General features: G+C 35.4%; 2 protein-coding genes across 5 annotated transcripts in view; one reads left to right on the top strand and one right to left on the bottom strand.

The window, feature by feature from the left end:
• The first annotated feature begins 643 nt into the window (after positions 1-643).
• Positions 644-5,124, top strand: LOC115428731 (uncharacterized protein C1orf43 homolog). The gene is made up of 7 exons (XM_030147925.1): positions 644-1,014; positions 1,117-1,218; positions 2,073-2,181; positions 2,296-2,349; positions 2,464-2,630; positions 2,768-2,826; positions 4,427-5,124. Exons 1-7 carry the CDS (start codon positions 952-954, stop codon positions 4,632-4,634), a joined length of 762 nt encoding a protein of 253 aa, XP_030003785.1. The 5' UTR covers positions 644-951; the 3' UTR covers positions 4,635-5,124.
• A 132-nt stretch (positions 5,125-5,256) lies between these two features.
• The window catches only part of tuft1b (tuftelin 1b), a 43,740-nt gene continuing 35,618 nt past the window's right edge, over positions 5,257-13,378 (bottom strand). For all 4 annotated transcript variants that reach the window (XM_030147649.1, XM_030147650.1, XM_030147651.1 and 1 more), the window contains 4 exons: positions 9,040-9,145; positions 8,651-8,734; positions 6,379-6,473; positions 5,257-6,285 (listed from right to left, as the gene is read on the bottom strand). In XM_030147649.1, coding sequence (XP_030003509.1) covers positions 6,213-6,285; positions 6,379-6,473; positions 8,651-8,734; positions 9,040-9,145 — 358 coding nt within the window. In that variant the 3' untranslated portion in view covers positions 5,257-6,212. The remainder of the gene's footprint in view (positions 6,286-6,378; positions 6,474-8,650; positions 8,735-9,039; positions 9,146-13,378) is intronic.

Raw genomic sequence — 13,378 nt, 5'->3', positions numbered from 1 at the left:
TCACATATTACACAAGTCACATACAGCGGTAAAAGTCAATGATGCGTGTGGGATTGTCTGAAAATATGTCTATAAATATTTCAAATTAAAATCAACAAGATGTAGCCTATTCAAGGTATATACTTAATATTTATGTTTAGAAATGGGCCTATTTTAATGACAAGTTTGGGTTAAACGGTTGTCCAACAGGTAAACACTGCGTCTGGGTATTTTGTTATGTTTTAGAATTCCAGAAATTTTTTTTCCCTCCAACATTTTAGTAATATTTATAATAGGTTCCAACAAATTATTTGTTTATAGAACAATGCAAATTATTTACCAGAAGACACAATATCTATGGTACGCTAATTGTAGTTCGTTTGTAATAAATCAAAGAACTGACAACAGAGACAGACTACTACAAAAAGGTGATAGTTATGCGATTAAAAATAGTCTATTTATATGATAAATTAAAGGTATAAATAGATGGAAATTGTGTTCTCCTCATAATCATCATGTTGCTCATTTTGGACGATGTGCTTTAAGTTATTAATTTTTAAAAACAGTAGTAGTAGACGTAAAATTCCATGATAAAAACATAAACAACAACATGTGGTTCTTCGGACACGGTTCGTGCTTATACATTGGTTACGGTAATGTCTGACGCCGCAAATGGAGCTGTCGCTGTTTTGTGTCGGGCTAGCTTAGCTGCGTACATGCATTATGTAGTCGAACAGGAAGAGGAATAACATCATTGACTTTATAGAGTTTCCACCCAAGATACCAAATAGAAAATCCTCTAGAGTAATTTGTAGTTTTAGGTCTTTATTGTAGTGCGTAACTATAGGTAAATACAGGTTTAGCTAGCTACCATGCTATTGTAGCAGTGTAGCATTTAGTTCCTTAGCTAGCTAGCTAGCTAGTCGCCCTGAGAAAAAAAAACAAACAAAAAAACTACACTTGGAATATAACATGGCAGAATCGTCTCCTTTATCAGGGGTTAATGTCGTACTCGTCATGGCTTATGGAAGCTTGGTAAGTTAAGTTTGTCCATCTGTGGCTAACTGCTAAGCTAACGGCTCTTTGATGATGTTTACATTGAAAACATGTCCTGTCACATTTGTTTTTTGTGTGCAGGTGTTTGTGCTGCTGTTCATCTTTGTCAAAAGGCAAATCATGCGTTTTGCAATGAGATCCCGCCGTGGACCCCATGCACCTATTGGACACAATGCACCTAAGGTTAGCTGCAGGGTTTTGTGCACAGTGATGGAAGATGTGTTCATGTCATTAGCATGAGTAAAAGTATCAGTGCAATCATATAAGAACATTCCACAATAGAGAAAGTCCTGCATGAAGTATCCTACTTCAGAGTTTTAATAGCAAATTAAGTTTTGAAGTTAATGGTTACTAATTTGCACCATATATATAAGATATTGTTGGATTATGAATACTGAACCATCAGGGTAAGAGTGATATGTTGCTGTTTAAACTTCTGAGGGTGGAGATTTTTTAAAATGTCCATTCTTATGTCCATTTTATTTACATGGACACCAGGTAAATCTAAGAGCTTATTACATGATGAATGGAAGAGAAAAGAAGAGCAAAAAAAAAAAAAGTCATAGTATAGAAACTTTCTCAGTAAGTTTTTGTGAGGTATTGGATGATGTTATTGTTTATCTAAATTAAACAGCATGAGAGGTTTTGAGGGAAATATCACTATTCAATGAAAATGTTAAAAGGACATCTGAAATGTGTGTACTTTTGTAAGGCATCAGAAGATTGGAATGCACTGGTTTAATTTTTAATCAGGTATTGAAGTTTAACAAGATCTGTTGCGTAAAATCCACATCATAGTAAAAACTGTTAACTAAGACTGCCAGTGTAATGCAGGGATGTAGAATGTACATAATTATCCTCTGAAACTCATGGAAAATACCTTAAAATTATACTGTCGTTGATTGGATGTATTCAACACCACTACACACTCCTGAAGTTCTTTTATAGGCAACATCGTATCAGGGAATATGTAGAATTGGAGCTGTCTTTTGTGTCATAGATGATTAATTAGTTTGTGTTTCCTGATTAAATTCCAGGGTCTGAGGGAGGAGATTGACTCGCGACTGTCCAAGGTTCAGGAGATTCGCTTTGAACCCCGTCTCCTGTCGGAAGAAGACGACAGGCTGAAGCACGAATCACAGATTAGTCAGTCACTGTCTTGTCTGTTGTCAGCTGATGACTTTCAAGTTGATGTTATCCTTAAGTGTATATTGTCATAATACAGTGTAAGTGGACTGAACACTGTCTTGTATTTTAAAGGTTGCTACAACTACCTGTACAGAATGAAAGCTTTGGATGCCATCCGTGACTCAGGTGAGATGACGCTTAATGCTCCTGAATCTACAGTTGCAGTGATCTTAAACTTTTTGTAAAGCAGTAGCAATACAAACACCTCTTTATTTGTGTCTCTTCTTGTTTGGACCCCAGGAATTCCTCTACAGGAGATAAGTTGCAGTCCCAGCGCATTTACCGGACGAAATTTTAGGAATTGGCTGCTGGAGCTTCGTAACTCTCACTCTCTGATTAAGAGCAGCCATAGTGCACTCATTGACCGTTTGCTTGAAGGCTACGACAGCGCTCGCCATGGAACAGGGGTGTGTATCTGCAGACTGTATAAGTGAGGAAGTGATGGATGACGAAGAGTTGAATATAATATGGACAAATAGTTCAACTTTTGTTTTTCTGTCTTGTTATGACCTGCTACTGATTTCACTTTAACTCTCTCTTTCAGGTGTTTGGGGAAGCTGAATTTCTTGAGTACCAACAAGCCCTGAGTGAACTGGCTGATGTGTAAGTGATACAGTTTTAGACCAGTTCAGACTTGAAAGTGCTCCTACTGTAACATTGCCAGTGCAAATCTTCTGATGTTTGTGGTTCACTCTGACATTGAATAGCAAAGTGCATGTTTTAATCGCTTATTATAGACATAACTCACTTTACAACAAAATGAATACATGATTTTAAGTCAGATTTGCACCCATTTTATTTTTAGCAGACTGTATGTGTAAATATATTGTTATCTGTGGAGTAAATGATCCTGTGGTTGTAAAAAACAATACAATATGAATACTGGGTTTGATGACGTATAGCTTCTGCACTGGCATATGGTCAGGGAGGATGATTTGGTTGATTTCTTTAATTTAATGTCTCAAATCCATACATATCCAGTTATATGATTGTTTTAGATGGTGTTTGACTTAAAGATGGGCAACAAAACAAAAAATAATCATCGACTCAAATCAAACAACTGGGCATAAATTTACACAAACAGGAATAATCACTACACAAATTCACAACTTACTTAAATATGCATCTACATCTAGTCAGCAGGAAGCAAATGGATTCACATACAACAATCTGTACCAGTAAACAAAGACAGGAGCTGGGCCTGTTCTAGGCCTCTTAAAGAGTCACATGGGACCTGATAGGTTTCCTCTCAGGAAGTAGAGTTGTCTACAATGGAACTTCAAAACAAGTAGATCCTGAGTTCACATCCTGGCCAGTATGGAGTGTGCATAACAGACACATCAGTGATTATTATGTGTCTAATTTCTAATGAAGTGAGGGTTAATTTCAGACATGGGGGATAGTTGGTTGGTTTTCAGATTTTTCCTATTGTAAACTATTGTCATAACATTGGCCTGTGTATAAACCACTTTCATCAGAAGAAGAGATGCACATTCCAGAGTTCGGTAGCATTGAAATGTGTGTGTGAAATGTTACACACCGATTACCAGTATTTATAATAATTTTCCACCTCCAGGTTTCTCGTACCATTAGAATCATGTGTGCTTTTTTCATTCTCCTGTCAGTGTCTTTGACCACGGTACTGGTGTAGAACTGGGTGTTACACAGTGGCTGTCCGCTGCTTCTAATACATAGGATACATTTATACAGAAAAGTACTTATTCTGTCTCTACTGTAATTGGAAAAATCTAAATCTACTTGATCTCATCTGACTTTTCTAGCCCATGAAAGGGATATTTCTTAATAAGTTTACTTCTCACAAATGTTTCATTGCACTACTCCATGTAGGTCTCCTCAGAATATCATTATAAACTAGCTTTATTACAGTGCATAGTTTGACCTCAAGTGTGTACAGTGGTGTACAGTACACTTCACTCCTGTACATGCACAAAACCCAAAAATATTTGCTTGTGCTTACAATGAGTGGTAATGCCTATAAATATTGTCAATATCTGGTGTTTGTTTGTAATAAAATGTTCAGGATACCACAAATTATAAGATTATCCAGCAATTTAGAATCGAGGAAACTGTGATATTTGTTCTTACAGATGCTCCACACCATATTAAAATACCAAATTCCATCAAGCTTATACCACGAGCCTTATGTTTATGAAAATACCAATGTTTTCCTGTTCCTCCTTAGCGTGAAGGCCTATTCCAGCACCACCAGCCTCGACCAGCACCACCAGTCTGCAGCCAAGGACCTGACCGGTTCCCCTGTGCGCAGTACTCCCTCCACCATACAAGTCACCTACCTGCCCTCGACTGGACAACGCAGCAAGAGGCCCAAACACTTCCTGGAACTTAAAAGTTTCAAAGACAACTACAACACACTGGAGAGCACCCTGTGAGAGACTGCAGGGGAACTGAACAGGACTGGAACTGCATTAAAACATTCAGACTTAAAGGAACATTGTACACATCGAACCACTGTCCTCTTCATTTTTCAACATGTTTAACAAAAATGTAAGGAAAGACATTTCATAGCAGTTGTAAAAATGTCGCAGTCATGGTGTTCTCCACTTATTTCCCTTGCAGCCTTCATTCTTATTTTGGACCTGAAGAGCGTAGCGTGAAGACAAATATGATTGTAGCCCTCCTGGCAAATGTTAAATAACAATGTAATTTTTATAAGAAATGCAAAATAGATGGCAAAGTCCGTTTAGTTTTTATTTTACCTAAAAGTCCAAATGTAAATATGAATGTACCATGTTTCATTGTGTCTTTTGTATATATATTTATATGAAATATGGCAATTTATTTAATTGATATTGTGTGGTTTGTATTTATGTGAAATTGTACAGTTTTGTGGTTTGACAAAAAAAAAAAACCTTTCAATCCTAGTTTTTGTTTTGCTTCTTTCATAGTTCCACTAGGTGGCAGTATGATGATATGAGTAGGTTTACATGCAACAGCAAGTTTTTTTTTTTGTTTTTTTTTTGTTTTTTTTTTAAACAAACACAGACACATTTGGACCTTTTTATATATTTTAATAATATTTAATAACACCCTAATAGAATTTACAGTCTATAATATAGGATACAAACTGAACTTCAGTGTATCTATTTACAGTTATCACAGTAGTTACTCAGTTCATCCTGCATTGCTGTGGGTATTATTTAAAAAAATGAAAAGAAACCAATGTATCTAAGAAAAATGACAATATACACATCCTTTAAATGGTTTTCAGAGTGTGCTGAGGCAGCACTTGGCAGCACAGTGAACTAGTCTACATGTTATTTACATCAGCAACATAAAATACCACTCTTAATACACGTTTACTCCACTGTAATATGGGGAGTATTTACTGAAGTTAAAAAGAAAAAAAATCAATCATATTTCAATTCAAAGACAACTGCAAAATTGGCAATGTGGTGCAAAGTAGTCAGCAATTTGACCTTAGAACCCTGTGCTCAGGACTCAAGTCAAGCAGGCTGTAGAAGTATGAAGTAATGAAAACACTCACCATCATGTGATAATTTATATATTACATGTTATATATAACAGTGACCTTTACAATATTAACAGTTCAGCCTCCATTTTCACTCTCCTTTACTCTGACCTTTTGAAAGAAGCTCATTTCAGATTCAACAAGTAAGCCTGGAAAACTTCACAACATATGCTTAACTGAAACGTATCAACAAAGTGTGTGCTGCATGGGTTTGTGTTGTTTAAGGTGAAAGTTAAATTATTTGCAAATGCACAGCTCCCTGTTTCCATTCAAGGATTCCTCCTTTTAAACAATCCCAGTCAATGAATCTCATCTTCTTGTGTTTGTGGAAGCTGATAAAAGCCTCAAAATCCACTCTGAGGTACTAACAAATGTGTGCTTTGTCACCAAGAGGGCAGCTTTTGAAGTACTGCCCATGTATACTGGTAGGTTAAATACATATTTACAGAGTCTCCCTTGAGAACGATGGTCCATCCATTTAGGACTTAATCTCGATGACCTTGATGAATGGAAGGGACTTGTTGCTCTGTGTTGTTGGTGTGAGGGTTTTGCTGTTCAGAAAAGAAACGAGAAATGCTTATGAGTTTTGTTGTGACAGTTTGGTGGATGATATGAGAACTGGAGGTCATGAGGTCCATGTTTACCTGTAAACCACCTCTGGCTTGTTCTCAGTGATAGTGAGAGGTGGGGGGTCCTGACCTGCCATAAGGTACTCCAGGTGGTCATGCATTTCTCTGTTCTGTAGACAGAAAAGGACACTTAACATAAGATAAAGATAAGACTTTATTGATCCCACCATGGGGAAATTTCACAGTTGACAGCAGCAACATACAGCACACCAGTGGAAAAAACAGGTAGAAAAAACCATAAGCGAGAGTGAAATACAAAGGAAAATGAGAATTTTAGTATTTAAATAAATAAATAAATAAATAAATAAATAGAGAATTCAGAATAAAAACATTCTTAAAATGTAAATGGTATTTCCATTATTTGCATACTTTACATTGTGGTTGCACATGTACACATTAAGTGTGCTATCATGAAATCTTTTCACTGATGTCAACAAAAACAATCATCAAACCAAGGCTTCTACACCAGTTCAGACTTGAAAGTGCTCCTACTTTAACTTTGCCAGTGCAAATCTTCTGATGTCTGTGGTTCATTCTGACATTGAATAGCAAAGTGTATATTTTAATCACTTATTATAGACAAAACTCACTATACAACAATATTATTACATGATTTCTAGAGTCAGACTTGCACGCATTTTATAATTAGCATACTGTATGTGTAAAATGTATCGTTATCTGTGGAGTAAAGGATCCTTTGGTGTTAAAAAAAAAATAAAATTAATACTGGGTTTGATGTTGTATAGCTTCTGCATTGGCATATGGTCAGGGAGGATAAGTTTGGTGGATTTCTTTAATGTCTCAGCAGCACTGATGGCACAAATCCATATATACTAGTCAACATTTGCTAGGGATCAGTTTTATATTTGCACAATAATTGATGTTGTATAATATTTTGGGTGACTTCATATATTATGTGTGTACTTTGGCTAGTCATGTAAAGAAAAATGGACTAAAAGGTAAAAAAAACAAATTTTTATTGCACTTTCTGGCAAAAGGGTGATACAACCCTAGAAAATAGAGTTCACAACAATTACTCTTCCAATTTTGTTTTCACTGAAACCACTCAGAATGTTCTGAAACACATACGGTGTGATATCAATAATATGTGTGGCCACCATCCGCATCCGCAGGCTATACTCCACTGGGAAAGTAAATTTTCAAGTTTCCAGAATTACACCCCCGAATATAGCAAAGTTATACTCCTGATCCCTAGCAAATGTTGACTAGTGTATATCATGAATGGCTTAGATCAGGGGTGCCCAATCCTAGTCCTCTAGAGCCCCTATCCTGCATGTTTTAGATCAGGGGTCTCAAACTCCGGTCCTCGAGGGCCACTATCCTGCATGTTTTAGATGTATCCCTCTTCCAACACACCTGATTCAAATGATAAGCCTACCATCAAGCTCTGCAGAAGCCTAATAACGACCATCAGGTGTGCTGAAAGAGGGACACATCTAAAACATGCAGGATAGTAGATCTTGAGGACCAGGATTGGGCCCTCGGTCTTAGATGTTTGACTTAAACATACAAAACCTCACTTTTAAACAAAACAAAAACTCAATTTCAGGGAAACCCTCAAAATTGAGAAACTTGATTTAACTTTTATTACCCCACCTCCTGAAGGGGAGGAGAAGGCTTATTGTTTTTGGTTCGGTTTGTATGTTTGTTTGTTAACTCTCTAGCAGCAAAACAATTGGTTGAATTCATACCAAATTTAGTTTATAGATTGCCAGTGACCCAGAATAGATGACATTACATTCTGGGAACAGTAGGTCAAAGTTACAATTTTTATGAATTTTTAAAATCTTTTTTTTTCCCCATTTACTTATAATGGGCAAAATTTCAAATGTCTGTAGCAGCAAAACTATTGGGTGAATTCATACCAAATTGGGATTTTAGATTGCCAGTGATGCAGAATAGATATGGTTACATTTTGGGAAAAGTAGGTCTGAGTTTAATCTTTTTTTTTTCTTCTCCCATTTACTTATAGTGGGCGAAATTTCACATTTATAAAATTATCAATTTTGTTTCAATTTTCTTCACACTTGGCACATATATAGATGTGATTGATATGTTGACATCACCACACGCATTGACATGATGACATCAGCTGGATCGATGCCAGAATAAGCTACAATATGTGTGAGGGGTGGGGTTTGTTGTACCTGGCACCACTTGTTTATATTTTTATTTATTTTCTTGATTCTCGGCTCTTATTTCACTATGCACAGCTCCAAATGTAGACCAGAAAATGACAAAAACACTATATTGAGAAGCCTCTAACCTCAGCCTCCAGGAAAGCCACCCTCTCCTCCAGATCCCCGATGACTCGATCCCTCTCCTGTAGAACCGTCCTGGAGTTCTGCAGCTGCGTTCGACACAGACACAGACGAGCAAACGTTGTCAGACGCTCAAAAGAGACACGACTCACTTCTCTAACAAGAGCAGATGCACCATCACTTATTCATGACAAGTGAGTTTTATTTCACCACTCATTTCCGCTCGGCTCCATTCTCTCAAATCAGCCAAGCTTGATGTGTCTGCCTCCTCAGAATCTAATTTCCCCATTAATGGCTTTCGGGGAATTTGTGGGAACACGATATCATTTGCTTTGTGTGTGCATTTGTGTGAGTGCACGGCCTTGTGTGCGTGCATCTACTTGTGTGTTAATACCTGTTCGATCATGTGGCGGACCTTCCTCTGCTGACTCTTTAACATGTCGTCAAGGTGATGAATCTTTTCCTTCAGGGTGGCCACTTCCTGCTCCAGTTCCGCACACCTACAAATGCACAGTCACGTCTCTGAATATTTCTGAGGACACTCCTTAACTCACATCCTAACCTTAACCCTTTCATGCATAAATTATGAGAACCTTAGTCAATATTTTTTTCTTGAGTGATTTTATTCCTCTTTAGGCATGACAAAAACAATGTAATTGAATTTTTTTTTTTTTTTATGACGCTATTTTTCCTGGAGTTACAAAAATGTCCACTCACCTGGACACCATGCATTTATTTTTGAAGCAAAGAAATATGTATTTAAAACTCAATATCAGAAAGTGATAAACTGTGTGAAAACTATGAAATAAAAACATTTTTAATTCTGCTAATTGCTAAATTGCTAATGTTTTCTCACATTTTATCATACTCTAATATTAGTTACACTGGTCTACAAGGAAAATACTTCCAGAATAAAAGTAATGAAATTTTACCACATGAGAGTCACTGATAAAGAAAAATCAAGTCAAAAATGCTGGTTGGCTGAACTTTCCAAGATACAGCCTCGGGTTAAAATGTGAAATTCAAGAAGTAATGAGAGAATGGGTTTGACTCAAAAGGAATATTTGTCTCAGAGCTACAAGATCTACTTTAAAACACTGTCTGCACATTAGAATGCGTTCACTTTACAGGTTCTATTTAGTGGAAGATTTATAAAACTATTCTATAAATGTACATAAATCATTATATATGTGTAATAACACTTAATCATATACCTTGAAAACATCAGCAAACCGGCACTTTTGTCATTTATTTTCCAATTAATCTTATTAAAATACGTAACATTTAGCGCATTTAATCTCTGAAGCAAATCATTTCTAAAAAACTGTAGACCAGTGTTATTACTCATTTCATGGAGATAATATCCTCCTGACACCCAGGAAATTGACAGTTTTAGCTGTTTTACATTAACAACACAGCTAAGAAAAGAGGCTACTATTGTAACTTTTTACATTTGTTTGATGGTTTTAAATTGCACTTTCTCACTCTCTTCCTGTCCAATAAACCAAAGGATTAAGCGTTTCTCTACAGGCTGAGAAAAATGAATGAACTCCTAAAAAAACCTCCTTGGATTCACTGGAAAATGCAGTTTCACAATAGTATTTCTGAACTCATGTAAAATAAAGATATGCGGCTCTCACAAGACAATGTTACAAACACATGATGATCTTATAGAATATTATGCACTGCTGTAGATTTAACTTCCAACAGTATATTCAATAATTTAACCTAATATTAACCCATAAAGACCCAGCGCTACTTTTGTGACAATTCCCAAATAAATTTTTCTCTAGATTTAACCTTTCTTAAGTGACTTATCTGCATTTATCATAATATTATTCTCTCCGTTTTACATTTTTTCAGTGAAAATCAGGTATTTTTCGATATTTAATTTACTGATCATGTACTGTAATCATCACGCTGAGACTACATTTGAAGGTTATTACACCAAAAACAGAGAAAACTTAAGAAAAACTAACTTTTTCAGTGAAGTATATCAATAAATGAACATAAACCAATTGTCTCCATCCACTGTCATTGATCCAACTCCATGGGTTTTACTGGTGAATCAATGTTGTAAAAGATGATGGTATTTCCATGGTAACCACGGAGCCTCTGAACATCCAAATGGGTCATATCTGATGACCATGAAAAGATGAAAAACTGTATTTTACACCAGTTATTTCCATGGATTGATAGGATTAATGGATCAGCAGTGGTTTACCTTTTTATATCAGTAAAGGATTTTGGTCACTGGTAGATATTTGGGTCTTTATGGGTTAAACATCTACAGCAATAAAAAGCAACATACAAATTAATACCATACTTAGACTCTAAGGGTGTGTTAAATGCTGACAAAAACAAGATTATATTTAAACACATCAGTGGGTATGACTTTGGACTTTTGGTGATTTTAACACATTCACTGTGTTAACCATTAAAAACCTCGAACTGTTTTAGTGGCAACTTGAAAATGAGTTTTTCTCTACATTTAGTGATTTCTCAAAATGTATTATAATGTTATCCTTTACATTTTGGTGAAAATCCGATATTTTCTTGTATTTCATTCACTGATTATGTAGATGTTCATAAAATTTCAGAGTAAATTCAAGGGTTATTAAACCAAAATCAGAGAAAACTGATGAAAAAGTGATTAAAAATAAGCAACAACAACCAGTCATTTGTCAGACTACACTGGTTGTGTTGTTACATCGATGCTGTAGAAGATGACAGTGTTTCCATGTTCACTACGGAGCCTCTGAACGTCTGATGACCATGAAAAGCAGAGAAAGTGCATTTTACTTGTATTGTTTACATGTATTCATAGGATTAATTGATTTTTTTTTTAAATTTTTTTTATTTTGTACAGTTCTATGTCTTTTAATCTATTCCTGTACTTTATTACTTTATTCTTTATTTAGGTTTAATCTATCTATCTATCTATCTATCTATCTATCTATCTATCTATCTATCTATCTATCTATCTATCTATCTATCTATCTATCTATCTATCTATCTATCTATCTATCTATCTATCTATCTATCTATCTATCTATCCATCCATCTATCCATCCATCTATCCATCCATCCATCCATCCATCCAATTTTTTTACAGTTGTTCTATGTGTTTTAATCTATTCCTGTATTTTACTCTGTTATTTTGGTTTTTATTTATTCTTCTGTACAGCACTTTGGTCCACTGTGGTTGTTTTAAAGTGCTTTGCAAATAAAGTTGGTTTGGATACTGTACCTAAAACCCAATCTCATTCAATATCAACACAAAATGTTTGACTAGAACACTACACATGACTTATAAAAACTTTCTCCTAGGGTTTTGAATGCAGAACTTTACTTGCACTTTTACATAGGTAAACAATTTCAATACCAGAGACGAGAGTAAGTCACATGTGTAATCAACTATTAAGTCTAAACTTTTACATCTAAGCTTGTGTGGTGAAAACCATGCAAGTCAGGTCGAGTTCAAACCCGGGCAAAACTAACTGAGTCACTGTTCGGGTCAAGAAAGTGGTGAGTCAAATCATATGAACTTCAGATGATCTGTCTGACGCAAAAGTTGAGCCATCAGTGACAAGACTTTGATGAGTAACAACAGAAGCTAGAGCACTGACATTAAAATACAACTCCATTACATACAAGTAATTATTTTTGGTTGTTTTTTCACCAAAACAAATATTACATCCAAAGAACAAACTATGAAGTCATCTATAACAGATTATTGACAGTGGTGGAGTGTGATTAACTACACTGTTGGCCATAAAGTTGGAATTATTTTAACCTAGGTAATAGAGTATTTTTACCTCTTTTCGTGAAGTGATTGTGACAAAGTGATTTATTTTTGGCAGATAAAGTGTAACTAAGTATGTAATCATTACACTTAGTAAGCGGTGAATACTGTGTTGTGTGTAAATAGGATTAAAAACAGCTATGTGTCTGAAAACAAAATTATTCAAACTTTACAGGCAATAGTGTATTTTTACTTCAGTATTATACATCAATGGTACTTTGAGGGATTTATACCTTACAAGTGAATACAAAGTTTAAGTCTAGTTCAGTCTGCCATTAATTTTAGTGAAGTACATCTCAAGTTTAAAACCAAAAAAAAACAAGTGACTTTAACCCATAAAGACCCAGTGCTATTTTTGTGGCGGTTCCCAAATGATTTTCTCCCTACTTTTAACTTTTCTTAAGTAATTTATCACCATTTATTCTAATATTATGCGCAGTATTTTGCATTCTTTTAGTAAAAATCAGGTATTTTCCTATATTTAATTTACTGATTATGTAGATGTTCATAAAAGCTCAAACTAAAATTGAGGGTTAATATATCAAAATCAGAGAAAACGGAAGAAAAAGTGACTTTTTCAGTAAAAATATATCAGTAGCTGAGCATAAAAACAAGCATCTCCATCCACTGTCATTGATCCAACTCCATGGGCTTTACGGGTGAATCAGTGTTGTAGAAGATGACAGTGTTTCCATGGTAACCACAAAACCTTTGAACATCCAAATGGGTCATATCTGATGACCATGAAAAGATGACAAACTGTGTTTTACACCAATTATTTACATGCATTGATAAGATTAGTGGATCAACAGGTATTAAACATTTTATATCAGTAGTTGATTTTGGTCACCAGTGGATGTTTGGGTCTTTATGAGTTAATGAATACATTGCTTTATAATTGTGACATAAATTAAACATGCTACTTATA

Source organism: Sphaeramia orbicularis, chromosome 11, assembly GCF_902148855.1.
Source record: "Sphaeramia orbicularis chromosome 11, fSphaOr1.1, whole genome shotgun sequence".
NCBI classification, from domain to species: domain Eukaryota; kingdom Metazoa; phylum Chordata; class Actinopteri; order Kurtiformes; family Apogonidae; genus Sphaeramia; species Sphaeramia orbicularis.
The sequence above is the reverse complement of the archived record's forward strand: the minus strand, read 5'-3'. Positions and strand labels throughout refer to the sequence as shown.